This window comes from Octodon degus, unplaced genomic scaffold (genome assembly GCF_000260255.1).
Source record: "Octodon degus isolate 3935 unplaced genomic scaffold, OctDeg1.0 scaffold00072, whole genome shotgun sequence".
Taxonomy (NCBI): domain Eukaryota; kingdom Metazoa; phylum Chordata; class Mammalia; order Rodentia; family Octodontidae; genus Octodon; species Octodon degus.
Window position 1 is genome coordinate 2,856,977 of NW_004524648.1, and position 21,563 is coordinate 2,878,539.

Below are 21,563 nucleotides of genomic sequence, written 5' to 3' on the forward strand. Positions count from 1 at the left end.
TTAATCATTTAGGGCCAGCCAGATAGCTCAGTAGACTAATGTGCCTGCTTAGGCAGAGCTCAGCGGCCAGGGTTTGATCCCCAGTCTACTGTGCGGGCCCTGCCCCCAAGGTACTCTGAGAGGTGATTGAGACTAGGCGTGGTGGTGTACACCTGTAATCCCAGGGCTTGGGAGGCTGCAAACAGTAGAATCACTGTGAGTGCAATCTACATAGTGAGACCCTATAGATCCTGTACTAAATATGAAGAAAAAATTATTTATTTATTGGATACAGGGTCTAACTATGCAGCTCGGACTTACAGTGATCCTCCCGTCCCAGCCTCCCCAGTGTTGGGATTACAGGCGTGCACCACCACACCTGGTTTTAGTGACCCATTTGGTGCCCAGGGCCAGCTCAGCATGTAGTACCCAGGATCCAACCGAGGCCCTTGAGCTTGCCAAGCAGATGCTTAGACCACTGAGATATCTCCCTAGCCCATTAGTTAATTTTTTTTTTTTTTTTTTGGCGGAACCGGGGATTGAACTCAGACCCTTGTGCTTGCCAGGCAAGCACTTATTCTACTGAACCATCTCCCTGGCCCCAGTTAATAATTTTAAACAGTAGATGTATTGGAGAATTTGAGATGAAATTTTCCTTCTCAAATGTTGTATGGTACCACACTTGGTTTCTGCACTCTGGTGCCACCTACAGGAAGCCTCTATGGACATATGCCAATTGTGGGAACTACTACATTTTTGAAGATTAAGTCCTTTTGGTAGAGTCTGAATTAGTCCTGTCTTTTTCTTTGTTGTCTGGTCTGGCTTGCTGTGCCCCTAAGCTGTATTTCTCCACCCACAGTACCGAGGAAAGTCAGATTGGAAGAACAGCGTCATTAGCGGCTGCATCACTGGAGGAGCCATTGGTTTCAGAGGTTAGTAACCAGCTCTTGAATGAATTTCTTTTGTGGTCTTGGCCAATGTGCTGATGTTGAGATTTCTAAGCATGTAGTGTTCCAAGGACACTTGATATTCTTTTCAACAAATAAATTCTGATCACTTAAAAAAAATTTTTTTTTTAAATCTTTTATTTGGTACAGGGTCTTGCTGTGCAGCTCAGACTCCTAATGATCCTCATGTCTCAGCCTCCCCGGCATTGGGTTTACAGGTGTGCCCCACTGGTTTCAGTGGCCAGCGTGGTGCTCTGGGTTGGCATGGCATGTAGTACTGGGGATCAAACCCAGGTGCTTGTGCTTGGCAGGCAGGCGCTTAGACTGCTGAGCTATCTCCCCAGCCCACTCCTGATCACTTTTGTGTGAACTGTTTTGGAACTCGTTTGAAACCATATATCATGGTTTCTCATCCTTGGTGCTGTTGACATTTTGGGTCAGATAAATCTTTTTTTTTTTTTTTTTTCCCCCCAGAACTGGGGATTGAACTCATGCCCTTGTGTTTGCCAGGCAAGTGCTTGTTCTACTGAGCCATCTCCCCGGCCCCAAAGAACTGAGCTATGGGGCAGGCCCCCCTCAGATAAATCTTTACTGGGGCTGAGGAGTCATTGCTGTGTGTTGAGGATATGTAGACAGATGCTCACAGCGCCTCTTTGGTTGTTAAATGCTTCTGGTGGGAGGGGCAAATCAACCCCACCTAAGAACTACTGAACTAGAATGTATTTATTCTATTTAGTCTTAGAAAAAAGAACTATTCCCATACTGAGTGTATAGAAGAACATTCATAATAAGTAAATTGAAATTTGTTGGTATACAGTATAGTAGAGGCATAGCTGGGTCCACTTGACGTTGGGTAGCCCGTTTGTACATGCAGGATGTGCTGACCTTGCAGCTGTGTGCACCTCACATATTCAGGCTTGCTTTCATCTTCTTTTCTGCCTTCCTTGGTAGTAAAATTAAATTTTTTTTTTTAACATTTATTTAGTGTGTGTGTGTGTGTGTGTGTGTGTGTGTGGCCAGCTCAGCCCACCAGGGGGCGGGGCTGGCTGGCATGTGGTGCTGGGGGATCGAACCGCAGTCCCTGTGCTTTGCTAAGCTTGTTCTAAGTAGGTGCTTTAGACCACTGAGCCATCTCTCCAGCCCCCCTTGGTAGTAAAATTAAACCCGAGCCCTTTGCACAGAGCTACATTCCCAGCCCAAGATTTGTTTTGAAATACGGTCTCACTAAGTTGCCCAGGGTAGGCTCAAATTTGTGCTCACTTTGCATCAATCCCAGAGCATTGGGATGACAGGAGTGTGTCATCATGCCCAGCTCAAACACTTTTATTAATTTTACATGGTTTTCAAGTGTTTCGTTTTGCTTTGTTTTTTGCTGCTGGGGATGGAACAGTGTCTTGTGAATGCTAAGCATGTACTTAGCACTTAGCTTCATCACCTGCCCTGTTTAGCCGTTTTAATTTTATATATAAGAGCCAGCCAAATAGCTCAGCAGATTAAAGCACCTACAAGCAGGCGCAGGGGCTGGGGTTTGATCCCTGGGCCTGCCATGCCAGCCCTGCCCCTGAGGTGCTCTGAGCTGGCGATTGTGACTGGGCGTGGTGGCGCATGCCTGTAATTCCAGCACTTGGGAGGCTATAAACATGCGAATCACTAAGAGTCCGATCTAATAGACCCTGAACACCCTGTAGACCCTTCCCTAAAAGTACAAAAAAATAATAATTTTATATATAAATTACAATGTTAACATCTTTCTGCAGATACTTAAAATCAACCCATTGAGAGCTAAATACAGAATTGGAGCACAGTGGTACATTCTTTGTTTTTTTTTCTGGTGGAAACCGGGGATTGAACTCAGGCCCTTGCACTTGCCAGGGAAGTGCTTATTCCACTGAGCTATCTCCCCGGCACAGTGGTACATTCTATAATTCCACCTATTTTAAGATGCTGAGGCAGGAAGATCAGAGTTTAAGCCCAACTTGGCAATTTAGTAAGATCCTGTCTCAAAACAAAAAAGAAACAAAAGGATTTGGGGTCAGGGTTGATGGTCATGTTTACCTAGCATGTGTTGGGCCCTGGATTCAATCCCCAGTACAACTGAAAAAAGAAAAAGCTAAGTACAGCTATCCTAGAAATGTTAGATTATTGCCTATGAACAACAAAGAAACAAATTGATCCCTATCCCTTCTCCCTTGTATGCATGTTCCAGAATGTAGTGTAGGCTGGTGAGGCTTAGGCACGTGCAGGAACCTGGGTTCAATCCTCGACATCACATGCTGTGCTGGCCTTGCTGAGCTGGCCACCCAGACTGAGTATGGTGGTGCGTGCCTGTAATCCCACCACTAGGGAGGCTGAAAACAGTATCACTACAAGTCCAAGCTGCGTAGTGAGACCAGGTACCAAATACAGTAAAAAAGGAAAAGAATGTAGTGTGGACTTCAGGGAGTTGACTTTTCTAGAAGCAATGTCTATTCCTGGGTCTCTTTCATGCAGTAGTACCTTGACTCACTCAGGGCAAAAAGCCTCTCATCTTCTGAGAGTCAGGATGATTTGGTGTTGTTAAAACCTGCCTGTGCTGCTCACATGGCTATGTGTGATTTATAGAGTGGCTTTTCTTTGGTCTTCTCAATTCTCAGTTTTTTCAGAGTCTTTGTGAGAAACTCACCTCCCTCCAGGAGTGCTTTGATCACCTTCCCAGGAATTTATTCCATAAACAGATGAGGGTAAAAGGCCATATGCTTTCATTGGATTCCAGGGGCTGGTTCTCTTAGCCAGTTTCCTGCCTGTGAGGAGCCATTTCCATAAGACTGGAAATAGTAATTCTTTGTAATGAGAAATGTTAAGTGAATGTGCCGTGAGATACATCATACTGGCTTAGATATATAAATTGTGTTGTTGAAGTCTCATGGAGCCATCGCTGGTTGAATGACCAAGAATGCTTAAGCTGGTTTCCTGTACATGTGGGTTACATGGGCTCTCAAGGTACGACTGGCCTCACCTATGAACAATTTGGGTTAAGACCGAAATTTTAAAAGTTTAATTTACCTCCAAAGTCGTGAGTTACGATCTAAATGCCAGCCACTTGTGCAGTAGTAAACAAAGACTTGCGATGCCAGCAAAGTGTATGTAAGCATACGTGTTGATCTAGGGCCAGATTCCGGATGTTCTTAAGAAAGGGGACTCCTTGGGGTCCTGGCCCTAGCTCAGTTCTTTAAGTGGCTGCTTCCACAAAGCTGTCAGCCTCAGGTTGCTAGAGTTCTATCCCCACAACACTCCAGCCAGGCCAAAAGTGCCCTGAAGGCATTTGAGGAGCAAAATAAAAGGGGGGACTCCTTTCAAACAAGCCAAAGGTGTCAACTTGAATGAGTGCAGTATGAAGTTGTTTCTAGTAAATCATGCACATTATGCAATCCTATTTATTATGAAAAGGTTAGTTTAGGGGTGTTTTGGAATGCATTATGGGTGTTTGCATGATTTTTTATGGGAACAATGTTTTGACCTACAATCAATTTGAGTTACAGCCAGTCCTCAAACCAAATGAGTTCCTAAGTCAAGGGCCCACTGGGCCAGGAGATAGCTCAGTGGCATAAGTGCAGGGTCCCTGCTTTTTTGATCTCTGTTCTAAAAAGAAGAGGCCCACTGTACAAACTTTGTGTAAATGCAGCCTAACCCCACTGTGTGTTACTACAGGTAAGGTAATGTTACTTCCGTTTGTTTTACAGCTGGCTTAAAGGCCGGGGCCATTGGTTGTGGAGGTTTTGCTGCTTTCTCTGCTGCAATCGATTACTACCTCCGGTGAGAGACTGCCCTGCAGGGAAGGATGCCAGCCCAGGATCAGATCCGTTCTCAGAGGATAGTTTCTGCACCACTTGGCACTTGCTTCTGGGACGGAAGGCATTGGTTTCCCTCATGGAGCTGGTGTTTTGAGTCACTGCCTGGCTGCTGCTCTCTGCTTCCAGCCTTCAGAGAAGCTGCATTCTGCTGCTCTGGGGTTCCTCCAGGCTTTCAGGGGATGGCCCAAGCCAGACTGTCTCCATAGAGCAGGAGGCTGTGTGTTGACTGTTAGCAATTAAGTTCCACAGAGGCTCAGCCTTGACTGCATCCAGCCTTCTGAGTTGTTTGCTGCTCTGGCTAGGAAGGTGGCAGTGTGTATAATTACACAGGCCCAGGAAACTCTTGCCTGGAACTTCATGCGAACATCTACCATGCCTACCAGGACAAGGCGGAGTAAACTTACGCCACCCAGTTAGGTCTTTTTGTTTAATATTCTGTCATCCTTGTTAAAATATATTTATATTACAGTTTAAAAAGTTGGTTTGGGGCTGGTGAGATGGCTCAGTGGTCTAAAGCACCTACTTAGAACAAAGTAAGCCAAGCAAAGCACAGGGACCGCAGTTCAATCCCCCAGCACCACATGCCAGCCAGCCCTGCCCCCTGGTGGGCTGAGCTGGCCACACACACACACACACACACACACACACACACAATAAATAAAATTAAAAAAAAAAAGTTGGTTTGTATTTATTTTCAAGCTCCACATTTCTCAAAAATGGTGGCTGGTAACTTGTAGCATGACACAATCCAGTAGGAAAGAACGAGAACCTCCTGAGAAGTCTAGGAATGCTAGGTTCTCAGGGTTTGTAGAATGCTGTCATCGTCACCAGGCCATTACAGCATCCAGGCCTTACTCCCCAGAAGCCCATCCTAGCTGCTTTCTAGGACATCCTGAAATTCCCTGCATAACCCCTGCTGGCCTCTTCTAACAAACTGGCTGGGCTTGTTGATAAGATGCTTGCAGTTTGCTGAACCACACATTGGTTTCTTGTCCAAGCTCACTGAGGACATGTGTGAAGGGTCCTACTGTGGTCATCCAGAAGCTACTGGCTAAGATCAGACATCATGGAAAGGCTGTTACTACCACCCTTGTTCTCTACTTTTTTATTTTTGGTGAAACCAGGGATTGAACTCAGGCCCCTGCGCTTGCCAGGCAAGTGGTTTTTCCACTGAGCCATCTCCCTAGCCCCTGTTCTCTACTTTTAGTGGGTTTTATTTTATTTGACCTGTGCTCTTGTACTGAAAATAACAGTTGAGCTCAATTGTGTGCCATAGGCAAAAACCAAAACAAAATATTTTATAGTTGGGCTCTGCTACTGTCCGGTGCTGCATTTACTGTGGGGTTGATGCCTTAGGATTTAATTCTTCAGGGGGGTCAGATAGTAGGCTTGGAAGGGGCCACATTCTAGCTCCCTTAAGTGTTTTTTTTTTTTTTTTCCTACTATAACTCACTGTTTTGCTTCTCATCTCTTATCTTCTGACTCACCAACCTTTAACCAGACAGAATAGTGCATATATTTGTGTGTGTGAGACGATGTCAAATCAGGCTGTTAACACCTTCTGCCAGTGCCTGCTGTTTCCTTGGCATGAGCGCGAGCTAGCTCACAGGACCCATATCCTTCTATGGTAAATTCAACAGGATTCCTGTCCCATTCTCATAAACATGAGCCTTCAGCACTGCCAGGCCAGTAAGAGCACTGCAGAGCTCAGAGAACAAACTGAGGAGTGTTTCCTATGCTGTCACTAAATACTCCCAACGTAAGACTGCTTTGATGGAAGGGCAGTCGGACATTTGTCTTCTAGCCAGGCTTTTGTACATGGGATGGAGTACAAGAAATGCTGCCCAAACAATTGCTTGGCAAAAGATGAGCCTGGAAACCAGTTGGTAGCCGTCAGTTCAGTAAGCGATGTCTTGTCCACACTGACTAGTCAGTCCAGAGATGAATAGCTTCCTGTTTTAGATGACCAGGGAGCCAGTATGAGCTCATAAGCCAAACAGCAATTTTCAGAGACATCTGTTCCTGATCTCCAGAGTAAATATAGTGTCCAGTGGCTTACGCTGGTGGCAGCCCATGTTAACCCTGCTGGCCATCCCAAAGGGAAGGTTGGTCCTCGGGGATGCAGCTTCCTTCCCCAGTAAGCAGACAGACCAGACAGCTGCCCAGAGCCATGCCACTTCCAAGGAGAATACAGAGAAAAGTTTACAGAAAATCAGTAGACACTTCTTGCCAACTCTTCAGGGAACACTGATGGCTAGGTTTGTGGTGAGACCCTGGAAGAGAACTGTAGCAGCAAATGCAAATGGTGAGACCAGTAGGCTGGCAGGTGACCTGGAGACCTGAAAGGAGCAAGCAGAGGGCTTGGGCTCACTTTGGCCCAGCCCCCAAAGGCCAAAGGAAAGACTTGGAACAGTTCGATAGGTGAATAAGTTCTTGGAAACACATGTGGTTACAGCTGGAAGGATCAAATATTTACATTGGTGGTCTTTCCTGGACTCCTGAGATTACAAACATCCACACCACAGGCCTGAGTTTTGTGCAAATGTTGGGGCTTTGCATTTTTTTTATTAACATTTTCCTCTCACATGGTTTACATCAGTTTATAATAATCTACATAAATTGAAACAGAACAGAGACAAAATATATCCTTACCAACTTGTTAAAGTCGAATATTAATGAAGGGTCCCATCCTACCTCTATCAGCAAAAACTGGCAGACCTTAGCCATTGCCTAGCAAAGACAGGCATGCCTGGGGTTCCTGTAGCCTATTTCCTGTCATCTGGTTGGCACAGGCTGCCCCGCTGGGCACAGTAACGGGATCTGGGCTGTACAGTCCCTGTCTTTTGCGAGAACCCACCAGGTATTTCCTTGGTGTGGCTTAATCCAGGTCTGGCATCCAACCTTTCCACTTGGGGTGGAACTTATAAATATTATATTATGAGCCTTCTGCATATCTCAGCCCTTCCAGCCTTCCTCTTAACATATTGCTGAAGCAAGCTAGGGGCTACAACAGCTACCTAATGCTGAGGAGTAAACTTTCCTCATTAGGGGAGGCAGGAGGCACCCGTTTTGAGCTATATTCTTTGGGCCTCTAATTTGCTGTCAATCTTTTGAAGCAAGAGCCTTCCACGCCACCACCAACACCTGAGTATCAAGCAGAGACTTCAGCAATGGTCAGACACTGGGATCTTAACACTCAATGGCATTCTTCACCCCGTCCCAGGAAATGGGGCTCCTTCCTAGGCTGCTACCAGTGAGCTGGGTGGTAAACATTTTTTTAGTCTCAAGCATTACTTTCTTCCAGCGTGTAGAGTGTACCATTCTGAAGGCAACAGGTATAAACAGGATGTGAAAGGGCCCTGCCTCTTGCCGAGCAAACATGACAGCTTTAGGGCCAGCAAGTCCTTTGGACTTAGCCCTGAGCACAAACAATGGGAGCTGTTCTTCCCCATCCTGAGGCCCTGGAATTGACACACTGCCACACAGAAAAGAGGGAGCTTGCTGTGGCTCGCATCCCTGTGGTATGTCTGTCTTCTCAAGCTAATTGCCATGGGTGGACAACTACTGTGCAGTACGGAAAGGGTGCTTTGGAAGTAAATTTTGCTCCCTTCTAGTACAGAGCAATGGGTCTCAAGGCTGGGATTGGCACCTGCTGATCCCCTTACCCTGGAGCAGTGTCAACAATAAAGGCCCAGTAAAACCCAGCCCCCCAAGAGGCCAGTGGGTGCCTGTGATTCCTCATCCTCCCTTAACTTGGACACTTTGAGCTCATACACAAGGCCGCAAATGGGTCGAGGGAAGCGCCACATCAGTTGGTGGATTGTGCCTTCCTTTCTCGGGCCCTGGAGCACACGTGGCAGTGGGGGCTGCCCCGTGGCAGTGCTTGGCTGTGGAGAGAGTGAAAAATCTAAGGCAAAAGTACCACGAGGTATGTGAGGTGCCAGGTAACTTACCTCTAGGGCAGAGGCTGCTTGCGTCTGGACACCTACTTTAGCCACAGTAGTCACCCTCCAGGAAGCCCGGCTGCACTAGGAAAGCCCCTGCAACCCTGCTGAGAGCTGCTCCCCCGTGACTCCAGCCACCAGGGCTGTGTGCTGTGGCCGACTGCCCCCTTCCCCAGATGCTTTTCTGACCCTCTGGCTCTCTTGATAGCAGGTCACTTGTGAGTCTTCAAACTCAAAGGAAACAACACCAGGGGAAAAGGAACTGAAAATTCAGCAGTAGAAGAAATAGTCAAAGATGCCTCACTGGTAGGCAGGAGACAGAACAGACAAACCCCAGAAATGGAGATTCTCAAGTGGAAAATTCCAGAAATCAGCTCTCCAGCTCTGTGCTAAAAAGCTGAGGATTAGTGTGAGTCTGTCTCCTTGTCCAACATTTGCACAGGCAGCAAGGCAAAGCAGGTGTGCTTCCACAGGTACAGGGCGGGGAGAGGCCGAGGGCAGTGGGGAGCAGCCTCAGAGAGGCCACCACTGCCGCCACCACCGGGGCCTCTGCAGAACTTCCCAGGTGATGGAGCGAAAGCTACGGCTGCACATGCATGTGGCAGGCTGGGAGAGAGGAGAGGCTGGAGGACACCGAGGGGAGGCTGCAATCTGGGCCAAGAGGGGAAAAACCGGCAGCAATTACATAGTGCCAAATAAAAGCCTTTGGACTGGACTCAGGAAGAAAGAAAACTTTGGGGGAAATGAAAGAACAAAGCAGGTCACCTGTGTGCCCATACCAGGTTGGTCACTACCTTTTCTGCATGACAAATATACATAAAACAATCCCCGAATAGCATGGAGCATCAGACACAACTAGAGGAACAGAGGGCAGGAGCCAGGGTTCGGTGGCGAGGCTGGGGGCTGGTCAGCTGGCTTTGTACAAGGTGGCACAAAAAACGCACAGATTCCAGTTTCTGGAAGTTGGCTTCCCTTGGAGTCTGGAGTGCTGGGCTGGGGAATTTCTGTTGCAGTCTTTCAAGTCTGTGTTGGGCCTGGCTGGAGGGTCTGGGTCTGACCACCCCTACAGCCGCCCCAGCCGCAGGCTACACGTCAGTGGAGAAATACAGTGTGTTCCGCTTCAGTTCTGCGAAGGAGATGGGGGGGTGCTGCAGGTAGTAGAGGAGGACCTGGACCTGTGGGGAGACAGGATAGACTGAGGTTGTGTTCTCTGTCCTGCTAGCTCTCTTCATCTGATCTGTTGAGAGTTTGTGGGGCCCCTATGTGCTCCCCAGGTGGACTCTGGCCACACTTCCCTTGGAAGCCCAGGTGTTAGCCCACTGCAGCACTAGAGGGCGCTACAGGACAGAGTGGTGGAGCTAGGCCACTCCCCATACCCTAGTCACAAAGGGGCTGAGGTTGGTTTTGGCTTGGCCACCCTGTTTTGTTCCTGGAAGCAACCCCGGGCTTTCATGCATGTAATAAGGCCCCAGAAGTTTCCTACACCCTGGGGCTGCTTTCTGAGACTAAGGTCCTCCCAGGAAAGCAGTTAGCACCTGAGACAGACATTCTCTGGGCCCTCTCAATTCTTTCCCACCTGGGAGGGGCAGGATTGTGCATAGCCCTGCCCTCCCGGTGGCATCCCACTCAGCTGCTCAGGAGGGCAGGGGTGCAGGGACTCTGATTCTCTCTACTCTTCTCCCACAGGTCTGGGCAGTACTCACAGTACCTGTGCCATGACATCGTGCGACCAGATGTCTGCAGCGGATGTGAGATGTGCTTTGCTCTCCACTTCTGAGGGTCTCAGTAACGTGGGGCCAAACACAGTGGCCAGGTTGTGAAGTGACATTTTGTTGATGGGCTCCTTCTCAGCAACCCTGCAAGGGAGGGTAGGGAGAAGAAAAGTCATTCCTCAGCAGCCACTCGGAGCTCTGGGACCCTTGGTCTTAGCTATAGGAACTGCCAGAGGGCCTTCCTCTCTGAAGAGTAGAGTCCCACTGGTACAAATGATGCTGAACCAGGGGCCCATGGCCCCAGCTACATTGCTCTAACAGATTTCCAGCCTACAGGCTGCCTGAACGAATGGTAAACTGCCAGTCCAGAAGGACAGCTATCACTTCCAACTTCCTTGCCTTAGAGACAAAACCATTACTGTTTAGAGAACTTCCCAGGAATAACATACACACTTGTTAAGGTACTTTGAGGTAGGTACTATGAGTACTATTAGTCATCCCCATTGCAGAGATGAAAAATCAAAAGTACAGAGAAGCCATGTGATTTGCCCATGGACAGACAGCAAGTGCTATGCAGGGCCAGGATGTGAACCTGGAAGTGTGCCCAGGAACTCATGTCCTTAACCCTTTCTGCCCGAGTGTGATGCTGGGAGATGAAGCCTGGCAGGCAGCTCTCCTGCTTTGGGCACTTGCCCCTTCCTGACTGCCAAGCCAGGCACTGTTTCTCCACTGCCACACCCATTGGCCTGCCCATCCGCCCTGCCTCGGAGCCAGCCAGCTATGGACTGAACCCTCTGCAAACTGAACTAAAATAAACCTTTCCTCCTTTAGTTTGTGGGTGTTGTATATTTTGTCCCAGCAACAAGAAAGTAGCGATGACACCCATGATCCAGCTGTCCAGCTGCAAGGAGTGGCTAGAAAAGAGTAAAGAGTAGATGTGACAAGGTGGGGAGGGCCTGGAGCCTGGCGGCAGCTGCACACTGAACCCACGGTTCTGCCTGGCAAACTACAGCAGGAATAGCTTTAACCCCAGGCGGCGTCCAGGGCTGTCTTCCTTGCTGCACCAGAAGGGCCTGCTCGTGGGACCCCAGAGCTGCTTCCCTTTGGATTTCCCTGCTCCTTGCATAACAGGCCAGCTGCTCTTTTATGTGCCCTGAGTGGCAACAGGAGATGCCAGCTGTGGCTGGTATCCAGGCAGGCTCAGGCTCAGTATCACCCACCACACTGAGAAGCAGGGCCTCCCCCAAGCAATGTTTTTTGGGGCTGAGACACACCCATCCTGGGCAGTGCCTCTCACCCCACTCGCTCCCACACCATGAGTCCCACCCTCTGGGCAGGAGCCACTGATGTGCCTGCTAACTGCTCTGGAAACAGGCAAACACTGCGATGCCAGTAGGCAGCTGTGCTGCGGGCCAACCTCCCGGCACCACACACACACACATACACATACACACGCACACAGCTCCAGCCCGGGGCCCAGATGTGGGGACAGACTGTGCCCAGTTCCCAGGGTGGAAAACCTAATGAATTTTCCTTTCCCACTCCTCCTCTGCGTCCTTCCCTTGAAGCCTGCCAAACTATCTGGGAATTAGTTGGAGCTTTGGTTGTGGCCAAACCAGAGGGAAAATGTCTCATAATGGGAAAAATAAGACGTAGATGCATCGAGGTCTCCACTGGCCTTCCCAAGCCTGGCCTGGCTAAGGCAGCAGGAGCCTGGACTCAAGGATGGGGGTGCTAGAGCACACAGCAGCCCTTGGGCTCTCTGGGCTCAGGTGGCAAGTGGGTCTAAGGGATCCCAGTCCCACTCAGGCCTGGGATTAGTCCTGGGCTCAAAAGTGAGTGAAGAAGACATCACTTCTGAACCATGGGCAGGTGACGCCTGGAGCAGCTCCTGGTTCTCCTGGACTGTGGAAGGAGTAAGGGGAAGACAAGGTCTTCATTTAGGAGTTGGAAGATGTGCGCTCTGAGGACAGCTATAACCCAAATCCCTACTGGGCCTGGGGGTTCCATTTCCCCATTTGTTAAAGAGGCATATGCTGAGCTCTCGACTGACCCACAAAACCAAATACATTTGATGTTGTAACCTAGTAGGTACATTTATACGTAACCTGATTCTGCCCAATCTATTTAACTTACAAAATTATAAAACTGATCAGATGAACCACTGACAAGATAGAGTTCAATAACCATAGAGTTTATCTATGGCCCTTGCTCTAGCCCTGCCATTCTGGAGACTCTATGGCCAATACTAGCACCTGGGACCAGGGCCCGTATATTTCCCAAAACAAAAGAATGTGAATATAAGAAATTGAAAAGCAAACTGGGCATGGTGGCACAGGCCTATAATCCCAGTACTCTGGGATGCTCAGGCAGGAAGACCACAAGTTCAAACCCAGCCTGGGCAGCTTACTGAAATCCTGTTCAAAACTGAAAAGCAAACCCTCACACTGTGGCAAGTGCCCCAGCAGAAGGCAGCACCCTGAGGAGGTGCTGAGGAAGCAAGGCAGGTGGGACGGAATCAGCTCCCAGTCCTCCCCTCACCTTTTCAAGTGTTCCAGCAGGAAGAGAAAGGTGATGAGGTTGGGGTCGGGCAGGGAGCGCAGCAGGTGCATCATGCAGTTTTCCTTGGCAGCAGGGTCTGACAGGGCTGTGAGGAGAGAAGAGGCTCAGGTGGGGCTTGGCTCCCCCGGGGAAGTCCTGGCTGGAGCCACCAGGGCTGTGCACGAGAGAGAGCCCAGGCTGCCAGGAGTAAGGGCAGCAGCTCCTGCCCTGGAGGGCCTGGTCTGGGGGGCCTGTTAGCAGCCAGCTCCTCCAGGAAGGCCCACCACAACTCATACCTCATCCTTGTTATCTTCCTTTAACTCCTTCACTGGATTTTGCCCTCAGGGGCTCCCCAATGATGGCACATGCTGCCAGCGAAGGGAATATTTTCCCTGCCACAGATGCTGGTGCATGGGAACAAGCAGCTTGCTCTGGGGTTCCTCATTCTGTGGGGACTGAAGCCCTCCCTGCCCCAGGTAAAGAAAAGGCAAGAGGGATCGCCAGGATTTGGCCCTGCTGGCTTGTACCCCTAGCAGAGGCAAGGAGAGCTGAGCAGTTCTGGAAAGCTCAGCACCAGAAAGCCCCAGCACCCCTGACTTGAGCCACTTCTTTGGTTCTGGGGAGCCAGCTTCGGCTGGCCCACTTCTGGGCAGTCTTCTTAAAAACCTGTATTTCTAAGCAACCAAGTCAGTGTGCAAGGAGGAAAAAAAAGAGGCCACCCCTAGGGACATAAGAGACAGGGAGAAAGGAACCAGTCCCTACCCATAACCCAACAGGCCACATCTCATCCTCGGGCCCCTCAGCCACCCAGCCAGCCAGGACCCTGAACAGGTCAATGAGCAAGGGAGGCCACAGATCTGTCAGGGAGGCCTCTTCCCTCAGCCCAGAACCCAGGACCATAGGAGCCTCACCAATGCCCTCCATGAAGGCTGGGTAAAGTCGGTCTGTGAGGAGAGGCTCTGGTAGTTCCCGGAAGTACAGCTTGAGGGTGCCGGCAATGGCGTTGATGTCCATGTCGCTCAGCATTAGCAGGATGTCCTTGTTATCTACAGGAGAGGGGGCTAGGTCAGGGGTCGTGCTTGCCTCTGACTCATCCCCTTCTCCCTAGCAGCCAGCCCTCAGCCCTGTCCCAGCTTCCAGATCTGTCCCAAGGCCAACCCCCAGCTGCCCTATCTCTGCCTCTTGTCTTGGGAAAGGCAGGGTGTAGGGAGTAGCCACAGGTTCTGTGCCTTGGCTTCGTTGGCTGGGGGTAGAGGGAGCAGAGAGCCAGGCTGAGGCCTGACTGCTGTGGCTTCCCAGAGAAGGCAAGGAAAGTACAACTCGTCATCCAGAGTCTCTGCACCACATCCATACCACGTGGCATACACTCTCCTTCCAACTGGAACCTTCCCACTGCCAAGCCTCTCCTTGGAAGGCCCTGTACATTCTTTACACCTAAAATCATGCTCTGACAAAGCTCCAGATTCCAGGTCGCACAGGGGAGTCATGTGCCAGCGTGTTCCTGGCCCCATCCTGTCTTCCATCTGGACTTCCCTGCCAGGCCCCTTTCCACCTGGACTTATCACAGGCCACTTCAAGCTTCCTGAGCTCTGGACACTGCTGCTGTTAAGGCCTGAGCAGCAGGATGAGGGAAGAGGAAAGTAGGAGGGCTGGGCCCCACCACCAAGAGGTTTACAAAAGGTAGGGCTGCCCACAGCAGTGGAAGCCTGAACCCGCAAGCCAGGATCAACGCTCTGTAGTTGCCCTGAAGCCCCCTAGGCCCTGGGAATGCAACTTTCAAGTCAGAAAGTGCTGAGTTTAATTAAGTCCACGCTCTAAACCTACAAAGTGGAAAAACCCTGGGCAAATGAGTTGGTCTCTCTGAGCACCACCTATTTCCATATTGGTAGCACCGGATAAGAGATTAGAGTGGGACAAGATTATGCGAGAAAATACAGAGCACGTGCTTGCCCCAGTGACTCATGAACAGTCCTTTTCCTGTGGTAGTGGACCGCAGGCCACAGACTCCATGGAGAAGGCCATCTGGTCCTCCTGGTTCTCCTACCATTCTGCTTGGGCACCCACCCTAACCGGCCAGGCCCCCCAGACTCACTGGCATCAAAGACAGCCTTCAATGCCTGGATGTCTGTGGCCACTCCTGATATCCGGTAGATGCCGACCTCCTCAATGCCTCTCTTCTCCACCTCCTCCACACACTGTCGCACGATGTAGGGCACCTTGGAGCGCTCCCGCCTGGGGATGAGGATGCAAGGGTTGGGTAGAGACAGTACTGCAGTGCTGAGTGCACTATACAGCCCTCCCCACCCCCAGCATAACTGGGCCTACGGTATGGTAGCTCCAGCCTCTAAGGTCAGGAGCTAGGGCAAGGATAGGGCTGAGGAAGGGGCATACCCCTAGTCCCACTCTGCCTGCCAAGGCACAGCAAGGACCACAGGCAGGAGGAAGTGCTGAGAGATAACCTAATGGCTTTTGAGAAGGAATGCTCCCTCAAAATCAAATGCTGCTGGTGGGGTATGGTGGTGCATGCCTATAATCTCAGCACTGGAGAGGCTGAGACAGGAGGATCACTGTGAGTTCCAGGCCAGCATGGGCTGCAAAGCAAGATCCTGTCTCAAAATATCAAGAGAAAAGAAAAGAAAGAAGAGAGGGCCAAATCCTTATGGATGTTGGGGCATAACACAGTGGTAGAACACTTGCCTGGCACGTGTGAGGCCCTGGGTTCAATCCCTAGCACCTTAAGAAGAAAGGTGCTCATAAGGGGTCCAACAGGTACGAGGGAGCTGGGTCAGGACCCGGAGACAAGGGGCAGAGAGGGGTGGCATGAGCTGAAGGATGCTGCCCTTTCCCAAGGGGCAGCCACTCCTTAGACCTCAGGGTACTGCTACCAAGCCAAATACGAGCCTTCAGGCACTGTCAAATCTTCCCGTTTACTGCAGGAAGCAAACAGTTTGTGCTTTTCCCTCGTCTTTGCCTGTTGGTGGCTCGCTTGTTTCTGAAGCACCGAGTCAGCCAGAGAACACAGCCCTGAAGGCCACTTTCAGCCTCCAAACTGGCCATCTGCTACTACTGTGTGCGTGCATGCGTGCGTGCGTGCATGCATGCGTGTGTATACGCCATGTCTGTGTGTGAGGCCAATTAGGTGCCTGCATGTGCAGGGGCTTGGGGGGCAGGGACTGACAGAAACCTGCGTGCCAGCACCAGCACAAGGCAGCACCTACTTAGTCACCACGCTGATCTTCACCCCGAAGACGCCAGTCTGCTTTTTGGATGGGGTCCTCTTCAGGCTCATGTCCCGGCTGGTGAACTTCATGGAGAATTCCACTTTGATCTGGTCGGGAGATACAGCAGGCCACCCATGGCATAAGTATCTGAGGATGCCCCCCAGACATAGGGGTCTCCCTCCCCAGGACTGCAAGCAGGCTACCTCTAGCCCCCAGGATTCCATAAACACCTGCAGCTGGGGGGTAGGGGGGCAGAGAGGGGAGCTGGGTGGGGCTGAGGGAGGTGGAGGTAGCACAGCACCCAGGGGTACAAAGGGCTGCCCAACCCCTGCTCAGGCATCTCCTCTCTCCTGGGCTCACCCCATTCATCTCGATCACATCTGTGTGCCAGTTCTTGGTTTCTACAGTCTGTGGGTCCAGCTGCAGAGAAAGAAAGAGGAAGACTGTGAGTGAGAGAGGGGGACAGCTCAGGGACCAAGCCAGCACTCTCCCTGCGGTGAGCAGTGCCCTGCCGACCAGCCAAGTAGAAGCCTTCATGCTTATCTTTATTTATTTATTTATTTATTTATTTATTTATTTGTGTGTGTGTGTGTGTGTGTGTGTGTGGCCAGCTCAGCCCACCAGGGGGCGGGGCTAGCTGGCATGTGGTGCTGGGGGATTGAACCGCGGTCCCTGTGCTTTGCTAAGCTTGTTCTAAGTAGGCGCTTTAGACCACTGAGCCATCTCACCAGCCCCTTCATGCTTATCTTGAAGTGAACCCTTCCCCATAGCTCTAGCCCCAAGGCCCCTCTGGCCCTGGCTAATGAAAGATGCTCTGACCCCATGGAGGAGGCAGGGACCCTCTGTTGGAGTGCAAGCCCATTACAAGGCATTGTGTGACTGCTACACCGTGAGATGGGTACTGTCAACCCATTTCACAGATGTAGCACCTGAAGGTCATAAAAGGTAAGCAACTTGCTCAACTACTCCAACTGGAGAGGTTGGAGATCTGAGCCTTTGCGGTGCATGTGAGGTTGCTGAATGGCAAAGTGGTGCACTGCGGAGCTGAAAGTGTTTGCATCTTGGCTTCAAACAAGATTCAAACCCAGAGCTGCCTGGGGTTACAACTTTCAGCAGCAGGACCTGGGCAAACTGTCCTCTTGCTGAGCCTCCTCTGTTCTCCAGGGCAGTAACAGAACTGGCCTCACCGGGTCACCGTGAGGACACAATGAGACAACAGGCCAGGTCCCCAGACGTGGGCTGCATGCAGCTCCTGGGGTGAGGGTGTCGGGGAGGTTTGGAGGTTCAAGGGGTTTGCATTCCTCTAATTCAGTGGCCTTCAAACCATTTTGCCTGAGCACCCACAAAATAATTTTTGAAAAACTATGTACTCCCAAGCGCATTTCTAAACCAACATTTCTACAGCAAGTGTAAAGAGCTGCAAAGAATATAATTTCCAGAATAATGTAAATATTGACATCTTAAAATACAACCATTACATCATTCCTTAAGTGTGTGAAGAGGAATATAATTAGCATAGTGATTTGATACCTGCTATCATCCACTTAAAAACACCAAGCTCCTTTCCCTTGCAGAAAGCCTGCTTTGTCTTTTTTTACTAAGGTTTATGTTTCTATCCCACTTCTCCTTAAAATGGTCTTAGTTTATATATTTTCAAGTCTTTTATTCAACATCCTAGTATAGTTTGCTCCCAGAATACATTTATATATTGAAATGAAAATTTCCTAAGTCTAAAAATCTCTGATTATGCAAAGTAAGCTCTGCATTTATTATTACTGTACCATGATTTGCAGTACACACAAAAAACTCCCCCAATATACTACAAATTTTAATAAATATCAAGCAGCTAAGTAGCATTTTGGTAGAACTGTATCTCTGAATGAGATAGGGAGAGCATTTTACCTGTTTTAGTTCCTGTATCTCTATGAATCTTGCTTTTTTGCTGGAATAAGATGAGGTTTAGTACTAATTTTATTCAAAAATTTTTGGTTTTCTTTTAAATAATGTGAGCAGGGAGGCATTTTGTTCACATCACTCATGAAACAATGCTGCTATTTTAGGTGAGTCACTAAGCTGTTTCCATGTCATTTGCCTTAAATTCCTTCTATATCTATTTTCAGACATTATTTTAAATGATCTTTCAGCTGTTAATTAAGTCCTCATCAGTTTAGCAGAAAGCAAAGAATTGGACACCACTTGACTTTTGGAGGCTTTGTAACCAGCCTTTAGTCTTTTCTTTCTCAGCGTTTATACCAGCATATTTCTCTCTCTCTCTCTCTCTCTCTCTCTCTCTCTCTCTCTCTCTCTCTCTCTCTTTCTCTCCTTTCACTGTAATTGGTACAGAGTCTCACAATGCAGCTCAGACTCATAGCGATTCTTCTGTTTTCAGCCTCCCCAGTTCTGGGATTACAGGTGTGCACCACTACACCTGGTCTCGGTGGCCAGCTCATCGCATCCAAGGGGCGGGGCTGACACGTCAGGCTGGTACTGGGGGTCAAACCCCAGTCCCTGCGCTTGCCTAAGCAAGTGCTTAGTCCATTGAGCTATCTCACTGGCCCCTTACACCAGCATTTTAAGGTTCCCTCTATTGTCGCCCCTGAAGTCTTGGCCTCCTGGGCCAAGCCCCCTTGGTGAGCCTAGGCCTTGGGGTTTCCTAACAGAGTGGGAAGTGACCTGAGATGCCTGACCTCTGAGGACCTGCAAACTCACTCTCTTCAAGGTCTCCCTGCCTACCTTACCCTGGGACATCTCCATGCACACAAGGGATATGTATGCCAGGAACAACACTGCTCCAACAGGCCATTGTCTGGGTCAGCCCAAGTCCTTCCCATACCTCCTGGTACCTCAGAGAGGGCCTGGGGGCTGCACCTGGCTGGCTCTAGACTCTATGTCTGGGCAGATGTGGCCCAGACCCAACCCAGAGAAGGGAGTGATCTGAGGACAGGAGATGGAGAAGGCAGTGTAAGGAGAACCAGCAACCTCTGGGGAGGATCCTTGCCACCCACAATCTCTGGTCCAGAATATCTGTGGCCAAGGGTCCCACTTGTCCCAATGGCATGCCTGACTTTGGCCTCTGTCCTGAATTTTGCCTTAACTTCTTTGTCCCAACCCCTCCCTGGATCTCTAGCAGGTTGCCTCCTGTAGTTCTTTCATTCTGTTCAGACCACTGGTTCTGTCCTTACCTCTGTCCCCCAGCAGTAGCCACAGGGGTCTAGAGGGATCTCAACTGCTCTCTGTCAGTTGACTGAGGCAGAGGCACCCCTCTTGGGAGACACACTCTGGAGTAACCAGCCCTTTTGAAGGCATATCTCTCCAGGGACCTGGCTGGATCCCCTCAAGCTGTTCTGTCCCAGCTTCCCATGACATGGCACTTCCTGGCAACTGCTCTGAACTGAGCCAGTGGTTCTCTGCTAAGTCCTAGAGTGGCATCTGGATGAAGCCTGAATGGGAAAGGGCTGAGACTGGAAGTCAGGGTGACCTGGGTCTTCCATTCAACCAAGTGAATTTGGGCAGGACACAGAACTCGTTTCTTTGTGGGGTACCCATGCCTGCCTCACAGGGCTGCTGTCTGATGCATTCTAAGTATTTTCTATAAGTCTAAAACTGATAAACCCATGATACATGGCATCTCTGCCATTGTAACAAGCCTTTGTAGCTGCTCCCATTTTACAGATAAGGACACCAGGCTTAAAGAATACAAGGAATCTGCTTAGTCCCATACATTCAAGGAGTGAGAGCTCGGGTGTAAAATCAAATCTCCCCGACTTGCCCTGCTAAAGCTGCAAGGTAATATGCAATGTACCTAACCTAGTCCTGTACGTTTCACTAAACAGTGGCAGCTGCTATCACCAAGACTGACTTAGAATGGAGACATCAGGCCTCCTGGCATAGCCCACTTCCACAACAAAACTTTCCATATCCCTCCATCATGCAGATCTATTTTCCTGGGAGCAACTGAGATAGGAAGAGCCATCAGATACTATGGCCAGACTGTAGTGCACCTCTTCCAGAAAGCCCTTCTGGAGGACCCCAGGCAGGAAGGCTCGCGTCTCTCTGCCTTCCAGCCCACACCAAGAACCTGCCAGCCAGGGACCATTTGCACTGTTTCACACACTCTACCCTTTGGGTAAGGTGTCCCTTTTTTATTTCACTGAGTCCCCACCACTGCCATATTTCTGATTCCTATGGCAAGTGTGGCCTGGTACCTGCTCAGGAAGGCCTGCTCAGCCCCTGGGTGCCCTGACAACGATGCTGTTGCCCAGGAGGCCAGCAGTCTCCAGAAACCAAGTCTATTTCAGGATGTCATTTAAATACAGAGAAGGGAGGGTGGGGAGTGGAGAGGAACATGGCACATTTTCCAGAGAAATGATGTTGCCTGAATGGCTGGGACTATTTATAACCCCTGGGAAATGTGGACTCTGCTATTTCCTGATTAATTTAGTGCTTGGGGTGGAGGAACCAGCTCCTGCGAGGTCAGTGGAAGGGAATACCTGAGTACTAACACCTCTAATCTCAGGAGACAGCTGTCCTCCACAGACCCCTACAGGAGGTACTTGGGGACATCAGATCACCTAGAAGGAGATACAGGGGGCTTGCAAAGGGCCGGGCTGATGAGACCACATGGTCATCTTTTCATAGCACAGGGAACATACACAGGAGGGGACGCACCGAGGGTAGGGGAGGGGGAAGGCAGGAGTCAGAAACAGGCCAGGCCAAATCGCGGCCCAAAAACAACCAGCTGATCTTTAGGGCTGATGGCAGGAGTACACTTGGTCCTCTGCAGGTGGTTGGGGGCAGCCCCTTCCCCCTTCTAGACCCAAGCAGCTTCGTGTTTGGGACAGGAAGCACCACAGCAGCCTTGCAGTATATGTGCTCTGTGCATCCCTGAGTGTCGTCCAAAGCCAGGTTTCAGGAACATCCTCGGGGCTTCCTCCTGAGAACTCAAATCCCATCTTCCTGGTCCCATCTCTTAGCAGCCCCAGGCTATGACTTTGTTACTTTTCCTTTCAGCCTTGAGGGCTATTCACGCTCACCTCCCACTACCTGGCACTCAGGGGCACTGGAGACTCTGAGCGGCGCTGGACACCGGGGCCTCCAGTCTCGCTCCCTGGGAAAGGACAGAGCCACATTCAACTCTGAGTCTTTCTGACCGCTGGGCCATGTTCTTTAAACTGTGCCACATTCCTTCAAGAATACAGCTTGCCTGACAGTCTCTTCGGAGGGATTTCTGCCACCTCCCCTTCCCACAAACCCTTATGTGGTATCCTTTAATCTCTAATAGGGGACCTGTGGTGGCCCTGTCTGCAGGTAGCTGGGGGCAAACAGAACTAGCTGTTGCTGGTCTCAGCTTTCAGCATAACTCTGAGATGTACCCAGGCTCTCACTGGAT

The 21,563-nt window shown here is 50.1% G+C and overlaps 2 protein-coding genes across 6 annotated transcripts in view; one reads left to right on the forward strand and one right to left on the reverse strand.

Moving 5' to 3' along the window:
- Nucleotides 1-5,227, forward strand: part of Timm22 (translocase of inner mitochondrial membrane 22) — an 8,793-nt gene extending 3,566 nt beyond the window's left edge. Inside the window, exons 3-4 of the mRNA XM_004635364.2 lie at nucleotides 839-911; nucleotides 4,646-5,227. Of these exons, the coding sequence (XP_004635421.1) occupies nucleotides 839-911; nucleotides 4,646-4,722 (150 nt within the window). The 3' untranslated portion in view covers nucleotides 4,723-5,227. The remainder of the gene's footprint in view (nucleotides 1-838; nucleotides 912-4,645) is intronic.
- A 967-nt stretch (nucleotides 5,228-6,194) lies between these two features.
- Nucleotides 6,195-21,563, reverse strand: part of Abr (active BCR-related) — a 215,560-nt gene continuing 200,191 nt past the window's right edge. For 4 of the 5 annotated variants that reach the window (XM_004635365.2, XM_012515638.2, XM_004635366.2 and 1 more), the window contains 7 exons: nucleotides 16,535-16,594; nucleotides 16,172-16,281; nucleotides 15,046-15,185; nucleotides 13,865-13,999; nucleotides 12,954-13,059; nucleotides 10,409-10,556; nucleotides 7,289-9,875 (listed from right to left, as the gene is read on the reverse strand). In XM_004635365.2, the coding sequence (XP_004635422.2) occupies nucleotides 9,786-9,875; nucleotides 10,409-10,556; nucleotides 12,954-13,059; nucleotides 13,865-13,999; nucleotides 15,046-15,185; nucleotides 16,172-16,281; nucleotides 16,535-16,594 (789 nt within the window). In that variant the 3' untranslated portion in view covers nucleotides 7,289-9,785. Of the gene's footprint in view, nucleotides 9,876-10,408; nucleotides 10,557-12,953; nucleotides 13,060-13,864; nucleotides 14,000-15,045; nucleotides 15,186-16,171; nucleotides 16,282-16,534; nucleotides 16,595-21,563 lie in introns of all 5 variants that reach the window. The other variant, XM_023720040.1, reaches the window with a different exon arrangement.